The sequence below is a fragment of the Equus przewalskii genome, chromosome 20 (assembly GCF_037783145.1).
Source record: "Equus przewalskii isolate Varuska chromosome 20, EquPr2, whole genome shotgun sequence".
In the NCBI taxonomy this organism is placed as follows: Eukaryota; Metazoa; Chordata; class Mammalia; order Perissodactyla; family Equidae; genus Equus; species Equus przewalskii.
The window spans coordinates 12063114-12088961 of NC_091850.1; the positions used below are offsets into that span (position 1 = coordinate 12063114).

A 25848-nucleotide genomic window follows, 5' to 3' on the forward strand; every position below is an offset into this window, starting at 1 on the left:
TCCTTCCCCCTGTGGCCCTGCATGGGACCGTGTGCCGTGCCTCCTGGTTCTAGGGATCTGTGAGTATAAACTTTATCCTTCATGACAATCATTTCCATGTCTGCATGACTTAGAACAAATCCCAGGTACAAATTTTAACACACTAGATCATTATTTCTATTAACTGCACAATACTCCATCTTGTGTATGTACCACAATTTTTTTCCAGCCAGGCCCCTGTTTAGGGCCACACGTACAGTAGTGAAGATTGTGACGTGCACTATATTTTCCTTAGGTGATCTATTTGGGTGATACACTTTAGTCATTGAATGTGATCTTTTCCTCTGGCACAGGAAATGATAATTTTGCTGAGTATAGGATTCTTGGGTTGTAGTCCTTTTCTTTCATTATTCTGTAACTATTATCTCCACTTTCTTCCAGCTTTCATTATTGCAGATGAGAATTCCAAAAACAGTTTTATTTGTTTTCCCTTTATAGGAAACTCATTTTTTATAGCTGGAAGCTTGTCAACTGTGAGATTTTTTTCTCTTTATCATTAGAGTTACTTAATTTTATCAAGATACCTGGTGTCTCCCTGCCCACCCCATCCCCATCCCTTCCTGGACCTCTTGTGAGCTCTTTCAATCTGAAGCCTCAAGTCTTATCTCAGCTCAGGGATATTTTCTTCTAATATTTGTTTAAAAGTTGCTTCTCCTCTGTCTTTTCTTCTTCTCTGCATCACCTAGTAATTGCATGTAAAGTCTACTTTGATCTCTCCTTCGCAGTCTTATCTTTTTCTTCCTGCTTGCCTTTTTCTTTTAATTCTAGAACAATGCTTGGCAGGTAGTAGGTGTTCAATAAATACTTGCTTTGTTGTTTCTGTTCCATACTTTGAAATTTTGCACTTGATCCGCTAGGTCACTAATTCAGGCCTGACTATGATCATCAGGAGAGACTTTTTAACTATTGTTTTATTCTCCTTCCCACCCTAAACTTTGTTTTGTTTTTAAACACTTGCAGAAATATATTGGAGAAATATAAGAGGCCTACAGAGGCTTCCACTTGAAACTTTTTAAAAACTGTTTTATTCAGTTGATATTTGTCCAGCCCTATGATAGTATATATCAATGACCTCATTACAAAGGTAATGGTCACCTGTGACTTCTCTCCAATGCCTTTACGTTTTGCAGATTTTCCTTCCACAGTGTCTTGGCTAACAGTATGCATCTTTTAGTCATGTAAGATGCTTGTATCTTGCCTTTTTCAAAGGACCCTTATGCCAGTAGTTTACCTCACCTCAAACTGACCCCAGTTTTAAGTAATGACATTCATGGTACACTCATGAAATGCCTCGTTTTAAAAAATATATAGAAACAATAAATGCACATGTTTTATTGACATATCCCTAAACCTGTGTTTAACAGCAAGCCTGAAAATAATATTATTGATAAGCTTTTGTATTTCCTACCAAGACTTTTCTTTACAATCAATTAAGGAAACACCTTAATAGAGAAAGAAGTCTTCTCTTCAAGTGAAGGATTCTTTCTGTTCAGTTTATACCAAAAAAGCCCCTTTTAAACTAAAAACCTTTAAAGAAAGCTCTGACGACAAACCCTTAAATTGTACCAATTTTATTAACAGATAAAAATAACTTCAAAATGAAGACTCTTCAGTAAGGGACACAAAGGTATGTAGAGACTACTATTGGTAAGACACCAGCAAACAAAAACTTTTAGCTCTGTTATTTAAAATCTGGATGAGACAAAAATAGAAAAAGCCTGTCTCCACAAACTAATCTCAATTATCGTTCAAAGAAATGTCACCATCTCGCAATGGAAAGAAACCCCTCAAATTAGATCTTAAACTAATGGCTGCATAGTTCTAACTCAGAAATATTTCATTACTGTTCAGTTATATACCAATACTTGATTATTTCTATAACAATGATATAACTACTGAAGATTAGAAAAGTTAAAGACATTTCTGTAAGTTATAATTTTTATAAAACAAATACATTGATAAATTTCCCTTTTTTTAACTGTTTTCTCTATATTCAGATGCTATTTACTGAGCCTGAATTTAAAAACTCTTGAGTATCATTAAAATAGCAAACTTAAAATCAGTCAAACCATATCAGAAATGAACCTGGCAAAAAACCTGGCATCCTGGGGATTTTTGCCTTTCAAAAAGTATAGCAGGGAAAGCTAATTACAGAAAGGAAAATGATCACTTTGTTTTGTGTTATGATGAAGAGTCCGCACATCTGAAAGTTAAATCTAATGCTAGCATTAAATTTAATGCTAGGATAGAGTTGGTTCTTCTGTTTTAACTCTGGGAAAATATTAAACTCAGGGGACATATCTAACAGCTCAATCACGAATATGGCTTTTCTTCTTTCCAAAGAACACGTACAGCCTGTGCTGCCTGGAATCACTGTACTAAACCTTGGCGCCTAGAATGAATTACAAGTCACTGATTGTAATGCAAGCTTGTCTATCTTACTAGCTGTGTCAGCAACATCCTCAAATACAGGAGCATAGCTCTTTCGCAGATTTCTACACACAGAGAATTAAGAGAGATCACAACACAGTCGTTTGTTTTACTATTTCTCTTGGTTTTTTCTATTTTTTAATTGTCCAATTAAAAAAAAAGCAGAAAGTGAGCTAGACGGCAGCAAAAGAACTATGCTCCTGTATTTGAGGATGTTGCTGCCTTTGTGGCAAGAGTTAGCAACAGCGCTAAATTAGGGCCTGTTAACACTTTTCTGTTCAAGCACCAGCAGAAGCAAGAGAGCTACCATTTCCCGGGTGGCTCACACTCAGCTCTCCAGCTTCTCTTCCCCCCGTACAGCGGCATCATCCGCTGTTCTGTGAATGTGTAAACATACTGTGAAAGCTGCGCTAACGTGAGGAAATAATACTCCTAATAAGACTTTGAGAATTGAACTATTAACTATTTTTATCGTACTAATTTAATGTTTTCTATATATATTATATGTGAAAAATTTTGTCAGAATTTCAGTAATTACTGTGAAAAAAAGGTATTAAAAATAACTCAGTGACAATCACTATAACATTAAAAAACAAGCGTAATGGTTTCATAAAGAAATAAATAATAAACAATAGACTGAAAATCAAAAAACCTGAGTCTTAATCTTAGTTTTACTACCAAGTAAACAAATGAATTCGAATAATATTTTTTTAATTTCTTTTTCTCATTAGCTAAAAAAAAAGGAAGGCGGTAGAAAACTGGAATATAAAATTGTTAAATTCATTCCTGCTCCAAAACCACACATTGTAATATTTAGAAAGCATTTAAAAATGGTATTCACTGTATGAAATACATAAATAAGTAGAGGTTTATATTTAAGATTAATTGAAGGCAAAGGTGGTGTCTTTATAAAAGTTTAATGAGAGCCAGCCCTGACGGCCTAAGGTTAGAGTTTGGTGTGCTCTGCTTCAGCGGTGCGGGTTCAGTTCCCAGGTGTGGAACCATACCAGTTGCCTGTCAGTAGCCATGCTGTGGCAGCAGCTCAATAGAAGAACTAGAAGAATTTACAACTATACACAACTATGTACTGGGGCTTGTGGGGGCAGAAAGGAAGAAAAAAGAAGGAAGATTGGCAACAGATGTTAGCTTAGGGCAAATCTTGCCCGCAAGAAAAAAGAAAAGTCTCATGAATTATCTTATACTGAATGAAAACTCAAATTCTAATGGAATGAACATGCTGTTTTGCCTAAAACTTTTTTTTTTTGAGGAAAATTAGCCCTGAGCTAACTACTGCCAATCCTCCTCTTTTTGCTGAGGAAGACTGGCCCTGAGCTAACATCCATGCCCATCTTCTTCTACTAAACTAAAACTTTTAAAGTTTCCATTCAAATTATTATGGAACGGCCACTGATTAGGTGTTTGATTTATCAAGTTACTTAGTCTCCCTGAGCTAGTTTCTTCATTTGTGGAAAGGGAATAAAATACACCCTACAGAGTTGTAAGGATAAATGAAATAAAGTTCTGACATATAAGAATTGTTCCGCTAATAGAATTCTTATTACTTAAAATCTCAAGATTATTGGACTCTGAGCTCTTATCAAAATTCTCTCAAATTTCACCTCCTCAGGACATGGTCTGCTTATTTATTTTGTCCTTCTCTCTCCTCTAGAATGTACACAGTATGAGGGCAGGGATTTTGTCTATTTTGTTTACTGCTGCATCCTCAGCACCTAGAACACTGCTTGGCAAATAGAAGATGCAAAAAATATATCTCGTATGTATACTGAATTAATTAGTGAACGACATCATTACCAAGCACTTAACCGTGAAACAACAATTCTACTCACAATTTGCAAATGATAAAGTGCTTAATTGATTGTGTTATTTTGTAATTTACTATGTACAAAGTTTTAAGAGTTATTCAATATTAGTTACTAACAGGTTTGACATTAATCTCGTAGTCTTTCTTCTCACAAAATGGCGAAGGGTCCTATTCTCAGGGTTGCTATTGGCCTGTGCAGCCAACATAGATCCTCCCTGAATCTTTCAGAGGGCTGCTGCTGTACTGGGGACTTACCTTGTGAATCTCAATAGTTGAACAAAATTAGGGGAGCTTTATGAAACCTCGAGTTCAGATTTCTCTATGTGGTCTTCTCCAGCTCTAGCCCACTCCCACCTGGTAACACTATGGTTGGACTGAATTTCTCCATTGCCTTTGGTTCCAAGTTCTGAGCTTTCTTCTCTTGTGTCCCCCTACTATGGAAAAAGGACAAATATTTCTGGAAATTTTATACATTTCAGGTCATTGATTATCTTTGTACTCAGGAGGAATGCAGGAAAGGCAAGATGAGGACTCACAATCTCACATGCTCATAAAGGGCAAGAAAACATGGTAAATGAGTGAAGGGGTGGGGGTAACAAGAATCAAATATGAGAATTATCATCATATCCTTGATTGTACTTTGGTACAAGCATGTGACATAAATATACAGTATTATGGATTAAATTTTATGATGTAACATTCAAATAACAAATTAAAAATAAGTATTTTGGTTATCGTGTTTTTCTTCTATAATTCATTATTTTTTTATCTTGAACCAGAGAAATGTGACATTTTTCTTCTGCGTCATCTGGGAGCAATTTTAATTTTATTCAAATTAATAATGTAAAACTTTTTCACAGATGTGGTTTTTCCAAAACATAGATTCCTTGCTCAATTTTATTGGATATTTAAAATATCTGAGTTATTTACAGAATTCAGTTCATGGTTAGTTTTCAGAACTACACTTCAGTATGCTAACTTCCACTTTTTAGCTCTTTATTCATATTATCAATATTAGTTAAGAAAAGGAAAATTTATCCAAGTTAGTCCATTTTTATAAATTTTGAAATCAAATAACTTTTTTAGAATTCAATTCTTAGTTCCACAAGGGGTAGTCACCACTTAAATTTCTGGAAAATGATGTCTGCATATGAAAGTAGGCTAGATTTTTCCTGGTTAAGTGAGTTTCCCAAAGGCACAATTTGGTTAGAAATTAGATGAATAAAATGAATGCTTCATTTGTGTAACTGGTTGTGAACACACTTGTAGAGAAATAGGGTGTATATAAGGTCAACCAGAGATCCAATCTGACTAAATCTTCACTAATGAGTTCAGCTAACACTTTCTTTAGATAACAAAAACCAATTTCTTATAAACATCCAAAGAAAAATCTCTTTAGTCTCACACTGCCTCTATTGTGCATACAATTCATTAAGTCAAGGAAGCACTGACATGTCTTCTATTGTTCAAAGCATAGCAGCACATCCATCCATTGCCACCTTCATGACATGTTCTCTTGCTTTCAGTGAAATGTGATTCCCACTGAATTATGAAATAAACATACGTTGTACGACTTGTGCAAATTGCCAGCATGGGTTTAAGTTTTGTAAAACAAGCCCAGTCTTAGCACTGACTTGGTGGAGCACTTCCCGCAGCCGTTGACCCACTTCACTCAACACACAAAAATAATCTCCTGATATGGCCGTCACTGGCACAACGTTCAAAAGCTATTCAAATACTTAAAACCTTCCAGGCACCACGAATGACTGTAGCTAACCAGGTGATACATATATCTTATATCTATACTCTCATAGGCTGGAGGGGAAAAACTATAAATGATTTAACATTTTCATGCAAATTTGTACTATAAGTCCCTTCACTCTAGTTTCAACATGCTAAGAAATATTTTACCTGGTTAAACTTTTATTTGCAAATGCTGTTTCTGCTGAGGATGCAATTTCTGCTGCAATCACCCTTTCTATAAACCCATCATTGGTGAAAGGTTTTCATGCCAAGAAAATTTTGTTTACTTAACACATGTTACACCTTTGTCACTGCTGTAATTCCCCTTGTGTTCAGTCCGTTAAGTTTTTTCCTTGTTTGTCATTAACATGTCTTTGCTGTTCTGGTTATACTTCTTAATGCTGTTGGTTTCATAACAGCTTCTTAAGTCACGTGTGATAGTCGTGTAGGAACAGTCTCTACTTCCACAATACGCTCTTCTCCTTCTCTTGAAACACATGGCTGCGTCAGTCTTCCATTTTCCTGTTTTTACTGGAGAGAAAAACAGTGTGATGTGATAATAAAAGGCAACTCCTAGTCCGTGTTAGAGAAACAAGGTAGTGGTGGGAATTGTGATAAACTGGAGAATACCCGCCCAATGGCAGCAGCTTTTAAGAATTAGATCAGGTTTCCCTAAAAACCCAAAATAACTTAGCTTAAATAAAATATAAATGCTTTTCTTTTGATAAAAGTCCAGAAGGCGGTCCTCAGCTGGTATGCTAGTTCCAAGAGCACTAGGAAACTAGGCACTAGCTTTATCTTACTGCTCTTGCACCCTCTGTCAGCAGCTGCCCTCTTGTGATTCAACGTGATTGCTCCAGCCATTACATGCACATTCCACCCAACAAGAAAAACAAAAAGGAAGAAGATAGCATGCTCCCTCCCTTTGAGGACCCTTCTGAGAAGTTTCACACACCACTTTCACTGACGTTCTATCGCCAGAACTCCTGGTCACACCTAACTGAAAAGGAAGCCGGGTCTTTTTTGTTTTTTTAAAGACTTTATTTTTCCTTTTTCTCCCCAAAGCCCCCCGGTACATAGTTGTATGTTTTTAGTTGTGGGTCCTTCTAGTTGTAGCATGTGGGATGCCACCTCAGCAAGGCTTGATGAGCAGTGCCATGTCCACGCCTAGGATCCGAACTGGCAAAACCCTGGGCCGCCAAAGTGGAGCACGCGAACCCAACCACTCAGCCACAGGGCCAGCACTGGAAGCTGGGTCTTTAAGTGACCATGTATTTAGCCAAAAACTGGGAGATCAATTACTGCTGACCAAAAAAAAAAAGATACGGGAGAACAACTATACATACAGAGAAGATTAGCATGGCCCTTGTGCAAGGACAACACACAAATTTGTGAAGCATTCCATGTTCAAAAAGAAGAAGAAGAAGAAGAGGAAGGGGCCAGCCTGATGGCCAAGTGGTTAAATTTGCACGCTCTGTTTCAGTGGCCTGGGGTTCGCAGGTTCAGATCCTGGGCACAGACCTACACACCACTCGTCAAGCCATTCTGTGGCAGCAGTCCACATTGAAGAACTAGAATGACCTATAACTAGGATATACAACTATGCACTGGGGCTTTGGAGAGGAAAAAAAAAAAAAAGAAATGAAATGATTCAAGATAAACCAACAGCCCGTGTTGCTCAAGGAACTAAAACAGCTTGGCAATTAAACCAATCTAAAAAACAATTTCTAGGTATATGTCATGATTATAAAACTTTTATTAATTCAACAAGTTTTGTTTTTTTCATTAAAGATTGGTACCTGAGCTAACAACTGTTGCCAATCTTCTTTTTTTTTCTTTTTCCTTCTTTCTTCTTCTTCTCCTCAAAGCCCCCCAGTACATAGTTGTATATTCTAGTTGTGAGTGCCTCTGGTTGTGCTACATGGGACGCCGCCTCAGCATGGCCTGATGAGCGGTGCCATGTCTGGCCCAGGATCTGAACTGGCAAAACCCTGGGCCGCCGAAGCAGAACGCGAGAACTTAACCACTCGGCCACCGGGCCAGGCCCTAATTCAACAAGTTTTATTGAGGACCTTGTAAATGCCAAGCTTTATCTCCAAATTTTTATCACAAAATATCCAGAGCCAAAGAGCTCCATTCTCAGCCCCGTTTTGTTCAGTAGCAGATCCTGAATTAGGACATTAATGGCAGTAGTGATATTTGCAGATGACACTAAGCTAGGAGGGATGACAAATATGGATGACAGACATAGGATCCAAAATTACTTCAACAGCTTGGAATGAATCATATGCCAAATTCAACCAATTCAAATTGAAAATGTCAAATCCTACATTGAGGACCTAAGGCAGACACCGTTCTTTGTCTACTCAATATCTATTCCCCCTTCCTTCTTCCCGATAAACCCATGTTCTGCTTGGGGAATCAATGTATCCAGCTAAATACTCACTTTTCCCACATCCTTTACAATTTAGAATGGCCAGGTGACACCCTTCCGGTTGAGACACAGTAGTAGAAGTCTACAAGGAGTTCTCTGGGAAGCTTTTGCATTTCTGAAGAGGCAGAGACAACTGGCATCTCCCTTTCTTTTTCTCCCTTCATCCTGCCTTCACTATCAGCTGTGATATTTGAGTTGTGGCCCTAGGGGACAATCACACAAGAAAGGCCAAGAGAATGGCAAAATAAAATGGTTTGACATTGTTAGGTCACTGAACGAACATCGCACCAGCAATTTTCATCTCTGCTCTTCTTATCGTGTGAGAAAAATAACCCCCTATCTACTTAAGCCTCTCTTTAGGCTGTCTGTTACTTGCAGCAGAATGCATTCTTGACACGAGCCTCAAACACCAATTGCAAAATGAGGTAAACTTCACAACTATGAAGCAAAATCTGGTGGCTAACTAGAAACCTAATACAACAAGCCAGTATTCTGTTAATTTACCTTAATAGACATATAATATTCACAAACAAGGGAAAATCGTTTCACCTGTAGTATTGTGGTTGGTTTCTAATTCCTTGCAATACTCACATTTCCATCATGGCAGTCACATGAAAATGAGTCACATGAAAGTCACATGAAAATGGCCAAAGGGACCAGGAATCATTTAACTCAGAGAAAAGGCGGCCTGCTATGGACATGACAACTATCTTTTAAAATCTGAAGAACAGTCCTACAGTATAAAGGTCAGATGTATCTGTGGCTCTAAAAGGCAAATCAAAAAACAAAGGGAAGCAGAGATGCTTTTGTTTAATATAGGGAAGAGTTTTAAAGCTAGCATTTTTCAAGAAGATATTTTGATCAACATTGTTAAAAAGCTGGTGTGTTTCTTTAATATTTAATATAAGTATATTTAACATAAAGCCTGTTGTACTGTTTTGTATTTATATACTCTCCTCTCTCTTTCCTCCTAACTACTCTCCTTAGAACTGTCAGCAAATCAATGAGTTACTCAAAACAAGCTTGCCTTCAAATTAACATTTTTAAGACATTTTTGCATTTTTACGATTGGGCTTAAAATTAACAGTAAATTTGCAAATTTGGAGGCTTGTTTTATTTAATACAGTGAATTGATCTTATAAATCTTGTTATTCTACTTGTAAATCTAGTAAATTTTATGTAAGCATAGCATATTCAATAAACTAAAGTTAAAAATATCAACTTCTCTTTCTTTTTTTATTGAGATATAGTTCACATACCATTAAAAAAAAATCACCCTTTTAAAGCATACAATTCAGTGTGTTTTAGTATATTTTCAAAGTTGTGCAAGCATCACCACTAATTCCAGAACATTTTCAACACCTCAAAAGGAAACCCCATGCCCCATTAGCAATCACTTCCCATATTCCCCCCAAAATTCCTAGCCCTAGGCAACCTCTATAGAGTCTGTCTCTGTAGATTTTCCTCTTCTGGACATTTCATATGAATGGATCCTACTATATGTGGTCCTTAGTGACAAGCTTCTTTTAATCAGAAAAATGTTTTCACGATGCATCCATGATGTAGCATGTATCAGTACTTCATTCCTTATTCACTGACAAATAATATTCCATTGAATGGCTATACCATATTATATCTATCAACTTATTAGTTGATGGTCATTTGGATTATTTCCATTTTTGGTTATTATGAGTAACGGTGCTATGAACATCTGTGTATACGTTTTTATGTGAATATATGTTTTCAATTCTCTTGGTTGTATATCTAGAAGTGGAACTGCTAGGTCATATGTCAACTCTGTGTTTTACTTTTTGAAGAACTACTGAACTGCTTTACAAAGTGCCTACACCACTCTACATTCCCACCAGCAATGTATGAGAGTTCTAATTTCAATTTCTCCACATTCTTGCCAATATTTGTTACTGTCTGTCTTTTTTATTACAGCCATATTAGTGTGAAGTGGTATCTCACTGTAGAACTCAGTTTCTCTTAAACCATAAGTCCTATTGACAAACATATTCAAATTCCTTTAAACTACATTGATAATTTTAATATTTGATGTTTCTAAGCACTCCAAATGCCTTATCAGACAAATGAATATGCAAAACTTCCAAAAATTTAAACTCATCAATCTAATAAATTAAACCTATAAATACAATAAAACTTAACTTCTCATTTCAAGCATTTAATACTGATTATAAACATTTAAAATGTTTATATCTTTCATTTTTAAATCACGAATCTGAATTCAATTATACAATTCAAAATGGAATCTGAATGGAATAAACCTAATCTGTCAAATTCTCTGATATGCCAGATTCCCATAAACATCACTAAGATTTTAAACCCTAAACACTCATAAGTTATCTACTGCAGTAATTATGAACTTATTCCTACATTTAAGGTGAAAGTATCAACACTATGAGTTCGATCCCCTTTAGAATCTTCTTAAATTTTAAATCTTCCTGGGGTTGAAAGGACTCTTACTCACTAGGGCAACAGTTTTACCAGCTCAAATTCATTCATTGATCCATTCATTCATAACAAGTTGAGCACCAACTATGTACCAGTGAACAAAACAAACTAAATCCTTTGCTATGCTCAAACATTTCCATTGAAATGTTTTTATTATGTTTATTATTGAAAAGTGCAAAGGAGAAAAAAAAAGAAAGGGAATGAGAAGTGGAAGGAGGAAAAAACACTAAAATTTTAGATAGGACACCAAGAAAAGCATCACTGAAGAAGATGAATTTTGAGTAATGAGCTGAAACAAGTGAGGGAGTTAGCTATGCAGACATCTGGGGAAAGAACAATGCAGACAAAGAATACCAAGTGCAAAGGCCCTGATGCAGGAGCATACATGGAATATCGAGGATCAGAAAGACAGCCCAACGGAGAAGAGGGATTAGGGAGATAATGGTTGGAAATGATGTCAGGTTAAGAAGGGCCTTGTAGGTCCCTGAAGGGGCTATGGGAACTGAAGGGGATGTGGGAAGCCACCGGAAGGTTTTAAGCAGGAGAGAGACATGATCTGACTTAGGTTTTAATAGGATCACTCTGTTGTCAATACAGGGATTGGCTGAAGAGCAGCAACAAGCAGGAGCAAAGAAACCAGTAAAGAGAATACTATAATCCAAGCAAAGGATGATAGTGGCACCTCAAGGGATGACGGGAATGGTGAGAAGCGGTTTTCGATATATTTTGAAGGTAGAGTTGGCAGAGAGGAAGAGAAGAATTGAAGATGACTCCAAGGTTTTTGGCCTGAGCAACCAAAAGACAGAGTTGCCATTACATGAGGCAGGGGCACAAGGGAAGGGGTAAATATCAGAGGCTCTATTGTGGTCATTTAAATTTGAGATACTTACTAGATGTCCAAGAGGAGAGGCCCAGCAGGCACCTAGATATAGGGTCTGGAGTTCAGGAAAAAGAAATAAGCTGGAGACACACCTTGGGAGTAATGAGTATATAGATGGCATTTAAAACTCTGAGATTAGTTCAGATCACCTGAGGAATGGGTGTAGAGAGATGAGAAAAGAACCAAGGCTGAACCCTGGGGCGCTCCAACATTCAGGGGTCGGGAGATGAGGGGCAACCTGCTGAAGACCCTCAGAAGGAACGGCCAGGAAGGTAGGAGAACAGCCAGCAAGTGTGGTACCCAGAATATCAAGTGAAGACAGCATTTCAAGAAGACAGTGATCAACTGTGTCAAATAATATTGACAGGTCAGCTAATATGAGCACTAAAAAGTGATCATTGACTCATGTTCTCAACAACTACGTCAGCTTCCAGTCCTGGAAGAAGAGTAAGTTTCTCTAGAAAATTTTTCCCTGCCAGATCCAGTTTAAATCTCTTTAGTGCTTCTTTGGCACACTATGCTTATCTATATAATAGCATTAGTCATTTACAAAAATTTATCTATTATTTATTATTTGCCAAGAACTACTCTAGGCTGGCAATTTAACAAAAAATCAAAAATCCTTCCTCATGGAACTTTCATTTTAATGAGGGTGTAGAAAGGGACAGACAATGAACAATATTAAAAAGAAAATTTGTACAGTATATTAGAAAGTACTAAGTGCTATGGAGAAAAATAATACAGGGAAGAGGGATAGGGAATGTAAGGAGTTATAGTTATAAATAGTGTGCTCAGAAAAGGCCTCTCTGAACAAAGACCGGAAGAGGAAGCCATGTGGGTATCTGGGAGGAGAACATTCTAGGCAGAGGGAACAGACACAGAAGCTCTATGGCAAGAGCATGCCCGCCATGTTCAAAAAACAGCAAGGAAATCTGTGCAGCTAGATCAGAGTAAGCAGAAGGGAGAGTGCTGGGGGACAAGGACGGAGAAGTAATGAGGGGAGGTGCAGATCGCAAACCGTCTTACAGGCCATTGCGAAGACTTCAGCTTTTTCTCTGAAACAAATGGAAAGCTTAGAGAGTTTTGAGACGAGTGACATGAGAACACTCCAGTCTGTTTTGATAGTAGACCGCAGAGCGGGGCAACGGCAGAAGCAAAGAGCTGGTTAGGGGGCTATTGCAACAACCAAGTGAGGTTAGGAAAACCTGTCCATTAAGGAAGAATGCTAAAGAAGTTGCCAGGTCTTAACCAGCAAATACCAAAGAGAGGCCAAAGGAAGGGGTAACCATTTCCTGCTTTCTGCAGGGTGAGAAATAAAATCCTTTACTGACAGTCCTATCCTGTTCTATCAGTTGCGGCAGGCTAACTGTGGTAACAGATGAACTACGAAATTTCTGAGACTTAATGCAATATGTATTTGTTTACAGCTCATAAAAAATCCCTCTCCTTCCAGTGATAATTGGAGAACTCAGGATCCCTCCATTATGTGGCTCCATCACATTCAACATAAAGATTCCTTATGCTGCAGGAGAAAGAGTAGAAAGGATCTCACTTGGTAAGTGTGAATGAGCCAGGCCTGGAAGTGCCAAGCACTTCTGCTCAAACTCCATTGGCCAGAACTCTATCACATGGCCACACCAACACTGCAAGGAAGGCTGGGAAATAAAGCCCAGCTGTGTGCCCAGGAGGAAGAGGAAGCAGACCTAGTGACTAGCTAGCTATCTTCCGCTACAACTGTGAATGGGCATGCTCTTCATTTCTACCCATGTCTGTCACCAAGACTCCTTTCTTCAGTGCGCCAAGAGCTAATTCCTTTGCAGATTTTAAATTATAAGGAGCTGGCTATTTGTGTGGCCGCCACTGTTTTCACTCACCTACCATAACTCTTTAAGCTTTCCGAACAAGTCTAATTTTTCAGCCTCGTCTAGAAGAAAGAAGCCGAAATGAACGAAGTAACAAACTGACTCACAAATTTTGCTTCAGGGGATATGCCACAACTTATACTCTGCATCCATGCGCAGAGTCAGCTCTTCAGGATCTGTGCCAAAGAAAAGAAAACATGGATAATATAAAGCAATTCACAATCTCTTTTCTTCACTTAGGAGTTCAGTCTCTAACACATATATGCCCATCTCCATTTGGTCTAATTTTCAGAGCTGGCCCCCACCATCAATTATGCCACATTATCTGTAAACATTGATTAATTGACTAGAGATTACACCCACAGGATATATTGTTTTGAAAATATACCTTAAACTGTAAAATAAAAACATTCCAGTAACAGTTTAAAATGCAGGTTTCCATCAAAGGCTACATTCTGTAGACAAGTAAAGACAATTTGATTATTTTGAGCTTCTTGTTGGTAACAAAGGTTCACACATATTGTTTATAAAACATAACCCCTGGTTCCTCTTTCTGCTTACTTGTTACAATTTTATTACGGTAGCAGTCTTCTGGAAATATGGCAAAAGCTACAAAAAATTTTAAAACAGTGTATCATACAGTATTTAAAAATCTAATGTTTTTACAAAATCTTATGTGCTACCCTATTAATAAAACTGTCCTCAGTTTCTCCTCTTACCTCAAATTGATAAACTTTTCACAAAAATTAAGTGATTATCCAATCATCCTGAATGGGTAACAAATTATATAGGTAATCTCTTCAGCAGCAGGTATGTCTGGGGGAAAAAAGATATGCAATGTTAAAAGTAAAAAAGAGAGAGAGATGAAACTTATCAAGATTCTTAGCATTGGTTATTTCATAACTATCCAAGGCAGGGCCAGACCACCATTGGAGGGGCCCAAAAGTCTGTGGGTTTTTGTTTTTATTTTGCTGAGGAAGATTAGCCCTGAGCTAACACCTGTGCCAATCTTCCTTTATTTTGTATGTGGGATGCCACTACAGCATGGCTGATGAGTGGTGTCAGTCCACGCCCAGGATCTGAACCTGGGTCAATGAAGCAGAGAGCACCGAACTTAACCACTACACCATGGGGCCAGCTCCCAAAATCTGTTTTTTTTAAACATTAATTTGATTATTAAAATTAGACTAGTGCAAATGTAACTCTTCACAAAGACAGAGCCTCTACCTGCTGAATTCTTAAGTAAACCTATGCGGTACCATGAACATCAGTTAGCCATTACATAAAACTTAGATTAACATATACTGCATATACAGTATAGGCTAACAAATTCCAAAAAAGTCATGACAGCTAAATAAAGCTTTAAAGTGTAAATATTTTTTTGTGTTTTCTTAATGGTTCGTCATATTGTTTCAATTACATCATTAACATATAGCTTTTCTTGATGATATATTTAGTCATTCAAAGAGATATAAATTATGATAGTTCTCCTATCCATTTGAAAAGCACTTAATCATGAAATGTTATATATGAGAATTTTGATTAAATATTATTTAGATTTAGCCCTCACAGGACTTTGTGATATCAAGGTAAACTGATTGAATAAAGACAATAAACTGCTGCACCTTACTTTCAGATAATATAGTTGGTACAGAAAGCAGTTTCATAACATTGGAAATCAGATTAATCAAAGTTAATGTCCTAATCACAGTAAGTGACAATGCTTCATACTTGAAAGCCATTTTTATTAACATTTTCAAATGACTGGGGTTTATAGGAATTACAATTCTGATCATTATGATAATTTAAGGGATGTTCTCATTCCACATCTTGCTTATCTCAGGGATATAAATTTTACATAAATCTTAGATATATGAACAGAAGGACACCAAAAAGAAAATGATTCATCTGAAACTCATAGTTCGCATTTTCAATGCCAAAAAGAGATGAAGCCATTAAGCTTGGTAGGGTGTAGACACAACGAGGTATAGACACAAGATGCGGTGATGGTTGGTACTCAGTCAATGTACCTATCACACTGCATTCATGTTCTTCCTCTAATGATATCAATGATATTATTTAAATGTATACACAATACATATAGAAAAACATTTTAAAGCATTTAAATAGCAAGCTCACACAAAGTACTTCCAACAACTTTTCTAAATTCCTTTTCACCATCTGCACACTTAATTAGCAGCTACTGTTTGTAGGCTACTATTCAAGGCACAAAAGATGGAAAGAGAGAGCCAATAAATTGTCTGCCCTCAGAGGTTTTTAATTTAGTTGGGGAGGCAATAACAAACATCCAAAGAGACAGCTTACAGGTAAGATGTTTCTCAAACTGCAGCTCTCTCGACAACTAGATCAGAATCATATAGAGTGTCCGTTAAAACGCAGATTCTTTGGCCCAGTATCCAGACCTACTAAATCAGCATCTCTGGTGATATGTTTCTAGGGAAATGCATTTTAGCAACATCCCAATGATTCTGACTCTCAGTAAAGCTGGAGAATCACTGGTAAAAGTGAAATCCATAACAGACTGGCACAGAGTAAGAAGTTAACAGGAAAGACTCAGGCTGCTCTCAAAGAATGAAAAATACTGAAAAGAAATAAAATTGTAATTATTCACAGGAGATATTATTGTCTCAATAGAAAATCAAAGGTATTCTACAGACAAATTACTAAAAGAAGAGTTTAGTAAAGAGGAAGGATACACAGTCATTACACAAAAATTAATAACTCTTATATTCACAATTAGAAAGTATAATTTAAAACCACAAATACCATTTATAACAGCAGAAATAATTATAAGGTTCCTAGGAATAAATCTAATAAAATATTAGATTTTTATCTATACAATACAGAGAAAAATTAAAACTTTATTAAAAGACAGAGAGGATTTACGTAACTAGAGAAATAATATCATGTTCATGGATGGGTCACCTCAATATCCTAAAGGTGGCAATTCTCTCTAAATAAATCTTTAAACTTTAGGACAATTCAAATCAAAATCCTCCCATAGCTTTTCATTGAAAAAAAAGAAAGAAAGCTGCTTTTAAAGTTTACGCAGAAGAGTAAAAGAGAAAGAAAATCCCAAGCAAGACAAATAAGCGATGGAATAGAACCGAGCTTAGACACAAAGGAATACATGTGAGATCTTAACAAACAGGGACGGATACCTCCACTCACATCACAGCAAAGGGCTAATCTCCCTCCATATACATTAAGGCCTCCTAGAAATTGATAAGGAAAAAAAAAAAGCTACAACCTAATAGAAAAGTGGAGAGTAGAAACAGTTTACAGAAACGGAAATACAAATGGTTTTTAAACCTATGAGACAGATGCTCAGTCTCACTCACGGGAAACACAAATGGGAACCACAGCAAGATTCCGTATTGCATTTATCAAACTGACAAACAGCCAAACATTTGATAACACAAAGTTGGTAAGGGTATGGGGGAGAAAAGACACTTCTAGACATTGATGGCAGGAGTGTAAATTAGTTCAAGCCGATATAAAGGGCAATTTGGCAATACCATCACAATTACCAATGTTCTTATCCTCTGAACCAGCACTTCCACTTCTAGGAGGTTACTTAGTGCGTGCACTTATTCATTGTAGCACTGCTTGTGGTTAAGAAGGTGAAAGCTAGAGCCTAACAGCCTGGCTTTAAATCCTCGCTTCACCACTTATTAGCATTGCGTCCTTGGGTAAGTTATTAAAGCCCTTCGTGCCTCCTTCCTTCATCTGTAAAATGCGGGTAATAATAGTATCTATCTCTTTGGGGTAACATGAGGATTAAATGAGTTAATCTATGTAAATAGTACTTACAACAGTACCAGCCACATACTGTGCGTGTATTGGTTATTGATATTTACATCACAGGATACAAACAATCTAAGTGTTTATCAATTTAACCAGGGAACTGGTGAAATAAGTTATGGTAGAATCACACAATATAGATGTAGGAGATGAATAAATAAGGTTTTTATGGAAGTATCTCTAGGTATACTGTTTAGTGAAAAAAATAGGTGCACAACAATGTGTATAGTATTTACTATTTTTATTTCTTAAAAAGACAGAAACAAGAAGAATATGCTCATGTTTAAAAAAATTTTTTTTAACCTCTGGAAATATATCAGGAAGGCATGATGGGAAAAGAGGTGGAGGGAGATTTTTCACTATTTGCCTTTTTGAAATGAAAGGCATGTGAATGTATTACCTGTTCCAAAATAATCATTTAAAAACAATTCCAGATGGATTAAAGATCTAAATTTAACAAGACAAACTTTTAGAAAACAAAAATGAGTATATTTAGGACATCAGAAAAAGGAAATATTTTTTATATAGGAAGCAAAAAGCACACAGCACAGGAAAAATATTGATAAACTTAACCACATTAAAAATTTTAAAACTTAAGAATAAGAAAAATCCTCACTATGGGGCTGGCCCCATGGCTGAGCAGTTAAGTTCATGCGCTCCGCTTCGGTGGCCCAGGGTTTCACCAGTTCAGATCCTGGGTGTGGACATGGCACCCCTCATTAGGCCATGTTGAGGCGGCCCCATGTGCCACAACTAAAAGGACCCACAACTAAAATATACAACTATATACTGAGGGGATTTGGGGAGAAAAAACAGGGAAAAAAAAAAAAAAGATTGGCAACAGTTGTTAGCTCAGGTGCCAATCTTTAAAAAAAAAAAAAGTTTTTTAAAAAAGGAAAAATCCTCATTAAATTAAAATATAAGCTCTAGATTGAGAAAAGATATTGTAAAATACATAACTGACAAAATTAGCACAAATTGACAAGAAAAATATAAATATCTCTATGTAAAAATAAGCAAATGACATGAAAAAGCAATTCAAAGAAGACATCTCAATGGCTAAAAAAATATGAAAAGATGTTCAGTATCACTAGTAATCCTGAAAATGTATATTAAAACAACAATGAGAAACCATTTCACACCCATCACACTGGCAAAAATATAAGGTCTGAAAACACCAAATGTTGGCAAGGATTTAGGGAAATGGGAACTATTATTATACCATATGGTGGGAGTGTAGCTTGGCACCACTTAGCAAAGTCAGTCAGTCAGGTCCTCAGTTGCAAGCAATAGAAGCTAACTGACTAATTTAAACAGAAAGGTGTTTATTGAAAAAATATTGAGATTACAGACTCTCCACAAAGGCTGGATAAGAGGCTTGGAAAAGGTAGGAACAAAGGGAGGCTTTGCTGACAAATCAGAGCTAAATTTATGCCAGTGAACCAGTCTAGGGAGCCAATGGAGCCACTAGCAAACACAACTTCTTCGCTAGCTTCAACTTCAGAATCTGGGGTGGGGGCAGAGAGTGGGGTTATCTACTTAGGCCATCCTCCGTTACAACCCTGCGCTCTAGGTGCCCAAGGCGCTGGGGAAGTGAGTATCATGCATTTTCACCTTCTCCAATGGGAGGTGGAACTCTGCCTCTTGCAAAGTCTTATAATAGGAACTTCCTCAAATATAGGAAAAGGGTTCAGATACAGGGCAGCCAAAAAATAGCAAATGTCCATAGACCAGAGCAATCTATTCCATGACCAGCAATTCTAAGGATAAATCCTAGAAATTTTTCTACATGTGTACAAAAAAATATTTACTCATATATTCATTGCCACATTGTCTCCATAAGGGAAAAATTGAACTAACTCAATTTTGTTCATTAACAGGCAAATGGATAAATGGTTTAGTTATAAAATAGAATACTATATACTAATTAAATGAGTGAACAAAATCTGCATGTATCAACATGAATAAATCTCAAAGAAAAGTGTTGACTAAAAAACAAATTTATGGAAGAATACATACAATATGATACTATTTACATAAAATTTAACAATATACAAAATTACAGTATCTATTGAGATAGATATATACATAATAAAGAATAAACACATGCATGAAAATAATACACAGCTACTTCAGGATACCTTTGGGAGAAAGAAAGAGATTAGGTTAGAATAGAGATTTAACTGTAAGGTTTTATTTCTTCAAAAAAAATACATAAGCCACATTTGGAAAATTATTAACATTTGCATAGTGGACAATGTTATTGTTTCACTCAGATCCTCTTGGATCCCTTAACTGACCTCAATAAATCATTTGCACACAACTTCCTGACTCAGGTCTGCCCCTGGGGAACCTAACCTAAGACAATCTACGAACGCAAGCTCCCACCTCCTCCAGTGTGTGCCCATAGCTCCACCTTCCCTCTGTGACCTATGGGTGAATGTGCATGGTCAGATCTAAGGCCAAATGCTCTACCTGCGCACGACATCCCACTCCTCTCACATACTCAAGGATATCACAACAACAGTTGCCCTCTCTTTCCAGCATTATCAGTTTTTCCTTCTCTACCAAATTTTTCCAAAGCATACAAACACACTTTAAATGCCATCTTTCTTTAAAAAAAAAAACTCTCCGGACCCAATTCCCCTTCTTGCCATTACCTCACTTCTTTACCACAAAAATCCTTGATAGAGTTGTCTCAACCTGTTTTCTCCAATTTCTCTCTTCCCTTCTCTTGAAACTCATTCCATTCAGGTTTTCACTCCTTCCATTCCACCAAACTTGACCTTGTCATGGTGAACCAATGACTTCTGTGGGGGCCTGGAATTGGCCACCCCAAGACATGTCTCTTTGGCATGATGATTATTTGGGGCTGGTTACTTTGCAGACAGGAAAGCAACTGAAAAGTAGAATTTACTTACCCTTTGTAAGAGATATTTACATTGGAAAAGAAATCTCCATCTGTAAAGTTGTCTCGCTCTCTGTACCAGGAGGAAGAAAGGGAATGACCTTATGTCTAGAAACTCTTAATCAATGCCAAAGGCAAGGACTTAAATCTGCATTTGTTTACTGTATTTGTGTGGTAATCTCCCATGATCGACTCCCCCTACACCCCCAACATCCTCCTTTGTCATTAGCTGAAGATGATATTTAAGGTGGGGGCTTCAGCCATTTTGGCGAGTTGCTCAGCTTGCCTGAGCCTCTCCCATGTATACATGTTATAAAGCTTTGTTTAATTTTTCTCCTGCTATTCTGTCTCACATGAATTTAATTCGTTCTCCGGCCAGAAGAACCCAGAGAGAGTAGAGGAAATGTCTTCCTCCCCTACACTTCCATATTGTCAATCAACAGTCAATTTCTGGCATTTGACACAGGTGATTACTTCACCTTGAAATACTTTCTTCCCTTGCTGTAATAAAAGTCTGGATTATTGTTCAGCAAATACTTACTCTCCTCACCCTTCCACTATGGGTTGAATATGCTTCTCTACCCACCTGATGCTGGATTTGGCTATTGACACACTCTAGCCAATGGGAATATTAGCCAACCGGATGTGAGCAGAGGCCTTAAATATGCTTCAGTGATTCGAGCAGAGGCCCCAAAAGCTTGTGGGTCTGGGATTGGCTCTTGAACCTGGTTATCTACCATGAGAACACCTTCTCCAGGTGACTGCTGCCTCTTGAGTCTGGGCTCCAGAACAAATGCAGTGGAAGAGACTTAAGCTCAACCTGCAACCTAAAGCAGAGGCACTCAGCTGAACAATAATCCAACAGATCTGCAACCAACTTGCTGACTCATGGGCATGGGAACAAGAATATTGCTATGAGCTACTGAACTTTGGAGCGAATCCTTGTTGCAGTATTAGCTGACCAACACACTTGCCTTCCAGGAAACCTCACTCTCCTGACTTTACTCCAACCTCAGGACCATTCCTTCTCAGATAGTTCTGTTTACTGGTTCTTCCCCATTCCCTGACCACTTACTACTGGAGCGCCCCAGGACTCAGTACTGAAACCTCTTCTCTAGTCTCACTCTTGGTGCTCTTGGCCATTCTCAGGCCGTTAAATATCATGTGGAAGCTGACTTCTCTCAAATTTACATCGCCAGCCCAGACCTCTCTCCTCCCCTGCAGACTGGTATAACCAAGTGCCTACTTGACATTCCCATTTGGATATCTAATAGGCATCTTAAATTAACGCAGTCTCCCAAACAATTCCTGACTGCGCCCCTCCCAACTTTCTTCTCTCACGGTCTTCCTCTTCTGAGTAAACGGCAACTCCCCCATTCCCATTGATCAAGGCAAACACCCTAGAGTCATTCTCGACCTTTTTTTCTCACACAACCCACATCAGATTCTTGGGAAATCCTGCTATTACCTTCAGAACATATTTTTGAAATTTTTGACCACCTTTCACTACTACTGACCTGGTCCAAGACACTTTTCTCTCTCATCTGGATTTTCCAAGAGCCTCTGCCCCACCCCACTCCCCCCATCCCTTCCCCAACCTATCTCAAAAAAGCTGCCAGGGTATTTCTTTTGTAAATTTCAGTCAGATGATGTCACTTCTCTACTCAAAACGCTTCCCTTAACTCTTTGACTTCATTTATTATTAATGTCCCCACTCACTCCAGTTCAACCACTCTGGCCTCTTTGCTATTCTATGAAAATGAACATTGCAGGCGTACTCATGCCCCAGGGCCTTTGGGTTTGCTGTTCCCACTGACTGGAACGCTGTTAATCCAGATAGATGCAGAGGCTTGCCACCTCACCTCTTAAAATTTTGGCTCAAATGCCTCCTTCTATTGAGATCTTCCCTAACCACTTTAACATTGCAACTCCCCACCTCCAAAAGCCTTTCCCTTCTTTACTTTTCTTCATAGCATTTACACAACACAAACACTACATATTTTACAGACCATAGACGAACAGATGTTTATTCACCTATGGTCTGTTATCCCCAACTAAAATGAATATACACTCCGTGAGAACAGAGGATTTCTTTTGGAGTTTGTTTTGCTGACTGTTGAGCCTCCAGGGCCTGGAACACCAGTAGCACTCAATAACTGTTTGTTAAATGACTAAATCTATTTGACTTTCTGCATATGTGAAATTTCACAAATATATATAAATAGGTAGATAGCAGACTCAAAGGCAAATATCTTTAAGCAATGGTCTCCAATTCCCAAAGGATTCCCCAAATCTACTAAACGACCTGTTTTTATTATGAAAGCAAAGTTTATCTAAAAAGAAGGAGAAATCTCTAGTTTCCTTGACTTCCAGATTCTTTTAAATTTGAAATTTCATGCTTTTTGCTTTCCTTTCAGTGGCTACTATGTGGGCTCTCTAAGCTTTACATAAAACCTTTAAAATCTCTTGTTCAGGGTAGTAGGATTAGCCAGAGCTTCTGGCCCACTGAGCGTTCTTCTCCCTCCGCACCCTCCCCAGTCTTAAAACTCAGCACAAACCCACAGGCCACGTTCGTGGGGCGTTTGGGTCAGGACTGCAGCCCCTCAGGTTATTTTTCAGGTTCCCAGAAGACAACTCAATTCCCGTTCTGTTTTGCTCCCTGAGGAAGTAACCTCTTTGGATTCTCATTGTGCCTTCCAGCTATTGACGCCACGATTCCAAAACCCAACAGCGGTTAAGAGGATCCTAACCAGACACAAGGTCAAGTGAGTTGAAAAACAATGGAGCGCGCATACACACGCCTAACATTCCTCCTCACCCGACTGACTCCCCAGACTACAGTAGACGAGGAGAAACTAGTATGCCAGACTTCGTCCCCTGCAGCAGTTGCTGCTACTAACCAGGAAAAAAGTTAACTTAGATTTTACACAATATGCTGTTCCTTGCTCTAAAAGCCCGTCCACTTCTCAATATTTGCAGCAATTCTCCAGTTTCTTAATAAGCAGGCGATGGAGCTGACCCAAATTGGGCTTCTCGTCATGGTTGGGTCTGGCCTCCATTTTAGATGCGAATTAACCCTTCGAATAGTCTTTTCAGGAGCAGGGACTCCCTTTTGTCTCCCTCTCCGTCACAAGCCTCGTCCCCGGCCAGCTTTTTCTCATTTCACATTTTTCTACAACTCATTCCTGAGTCATGCATGATGACAGTTTTCCCCCTATTTCTGTCACTCGAGATGACCTCAGGTGATGGCACTTGCGCTCAGAATGAAAGGAGATGCGCGCACTGGCCAGCCCGACCTCCCCGAGCGGCCGGCAGTCCCCTCCCAGGCCGCGCCTGGCGCGGGGGGCGGAGGTGGGGCGCCGCTCGCCGCTCCTCCCTCCCGCCCCGCGCGGGTACCTGGCGACTGCGGGGGCGGCGGCGGGCTGGCCGGGGCGGCGCTGAGCGGCGTCACGCGGCGGGGTGGGAGAGCGGGCAGGTGACCCGGCGGCGACGGCGGCGGCCTCCCCTTGTTCGGCGCGGTCTGCGGCCCGGGCAGCAGGGGCCGCTGTGAGGAGCCGCGCGCTCGCGCCACCGCCCGCCGCCGCCCTCTGCTCCGCGCGCGGGGCGCTTCGGCTCCGCTGCCCGCGGGGTGAGTGCGGGGCTCCGGGCCGGGGGCCGCGGCCAAACTTTTCGGGGGTCGTGGAGGAGAAGAGATGAGGGGAGGGAGAGAGACCCCGAGAGCGGGGGCTCGGGGGCGGCGGGATGGAGGGACTCGGGCGCGGCGCGCGGGAAGTGGGCTCCCGTGCGGGAGCCTCGGGGAGCCCGGCCAGGCCCTCCGGGCGCTCCGGGCACGCGCTTCGGAAGTTCTCGCCCCACCGGGTGCCGCTTCGGGGGCAAAGGCCCTTCCCGCCGGAGGGCGGGGCCGCCGCGCTCACCTGCGCCCCCCGGGCAGCCCCCCGCCGCCCGCAGCATCCCAAAGGGACGCTGGTCCCCGGCCGCCCCGGGGCGCTGAGCCTCCCCGAGCGCTCCCGCGGGCTCAGGCCCTGCTGTTCCGGCGGAGGGCAAAGGTGCTCGCCGGGGGGACTGGGAGAGACAAGGACCTGCTCGACCTTGGCCGCCGAGGTCACTTCCCCAGCTCCGGGCTCTGGCCTCGCGAGCCACCCCTCAGAGTTCCCGAGCCCCTTCCTTGCAGCTTCCTTCCCCTCTGGGGCGCTCTTGTGTCCGAGAGGCCGGAAAGAACTTGGGGCGCTGCCTCCTTGCCTCCCGGAGCTGCATCCTGTCCCGGCGGCTACTGCTGGCGGCGGAGGAGAGTGATGAGTACAGAGCCGTAGAACAGGTCGTGCCAGAGATGGAAGTGCGAAAGCCTGTTGTTTTCTGTTCCAAGGTATCATTTAGTTAGGAAATAGGCCTTTCTCTCCCCTAATCGGTCAGCGCTGATTCAAACTTACCGGATGCGGGACAGAGCTCTTTGGAGCTCCCCGGGGAACTGGGACAGGAAGGATCCGGCCTCTACCCCTGTCCAGCTCCTTGTGCAGTGGGGGAAACAAGTCCCACACTGCTTGAAGAATAGTTTGGGCGAGCCAAGCCTTTTCCCTCTCGCTGAGATTTTCCCTTGGAAAGCCTTTTCCTTTAACGGTAGACTCGCACGTTATCCTTTATTTCACTGCTCGCTGTTATTGTTTCACTGCTGTGAACGAGTCATCGATACTTTGTGGCTGCCTCCGCCTTCCTACCGCTCGCTTGCTTATTAATTCCCTTACTTTGTAGTTACTGCTCCTGCTACTGACAAGAAATTGTTCTCGCCAAGGTCACCGAGAACTAAAAAATTCTATTCCCCGCAATGGTGGAAATTTATTGAGTGCTTCTGTGTCAGGCACTGTTCTAAAAACTTGTGTTAACTCTTAATCCTCGCAACGATCATGTGAGGTAGATGATAATATTATCCTCATTTTAGTAATGAGGAAACTGAGACACAGTAACTTGCCCAAAGGCACACTCATAATCAGGAGCAGGAGGGGTTCCAACACGGGCTCTGGGTCAGCGCCGGGGCTAAGCTCTGTGCGTACTGCCTCACCTGGAGTTCTGTTCTTCCTTCTTTTCCTTGAAGTCTTGTGCTGTTTCAAGCATCATTGACCAGGCTGTCATTCCCAGGTCCCTCTTTTTCTTCTTGTCTGGCTTTGTACTGGTTTAGGTTTTTTTCTTTTTCCTCAGATTTTATAGAACTTTGTTACTCCAGCTACTTGTCCACCTCAAGATTCCGTGCTTTCCATGTATCTTACTCAGTTTAAGTGTGGCATCTGTCAGTGCACTTTGTAATGTTCCATTTGGACTTGCTTTGCTTTGCCCCAAAGCATTTCTAGGTGACATCATTTCTGTCAGTGTCCCCACCATTATCCTAGTCACCCAGGTGCAAATCTCAGTGGTCCTGTCTTGCATCTCCCCTCTGCCCAT

General features: G+C 39.9%; 2 protein-coding genes and 1 pseudogene across 5 annotated transcripts in view; 2 read left to right on the forward strand and 1 right to left on the reverse strand.

The window, feature by feature from the left end:
• Positions 1 to 1594: 1594 nt before the first annotated feature.
• Positions 1595 to 24788, reverse strand: LOC103567545 (collagen alpha-1(I) chain-like). Its single transcript, XM_070586364.1, has 5 exons — positions 23815 to 24788; positions 14405 to 14501; positions 13793 to 13861; positions 8481 to 8671; positions 1595 to 6565 (listed from the first exon to the last, which is right to left on the reverse strand). The coding sequence occupies exons 1-2, from the start codon at positions 24786 to 24788 to the stop codon at positions 14486 to 14488; spliced, it is 990 nt and encodes a 329-aa protein (XP_070442465.1). The 3' UTR covers positions 1595 to 6565; positions 8481 to 8671; positions 13793 to 13861; positions 14405 to 14485.
• LOC139077992 (U6 spliceosomal RNA) lies at positions 7372 to 7445 on the forward strand (annotated as a pseudogene).
• The window catches only part of ELOVL7 (ELOVL fatty acid elongase 7), an 85229-nt gene continuing 83200 nt past the window's right edge, over positions 23820 to 25848 (forward strand). The window contains exon 1 of one of the 4 annotated variants that reach the window (XM_070587520.1): positions 23820 to 24046. The gene's annotated coding sequence lies outside the window, so the exon portion shown is untranslated. Of the gene's footprint in view, positions 24047 to 24421; positions 24782 to 25848 lie in introns of those variants that run through there. The other 3 variants (XM_070587525.1, XM_070587521.1, XM_070587524.1) reach the window with 3 other exon arrangements.

What these genes read in the sequence shown, in the direction of transcription:
- LOC103567545 (XM_070586364.1), bottom strand. Translation starts at nt 24,788, where the DNA reads ATGATACCTTGGAACAGAAAACAACAGGCTTTCGCACTTCCATCTCTG.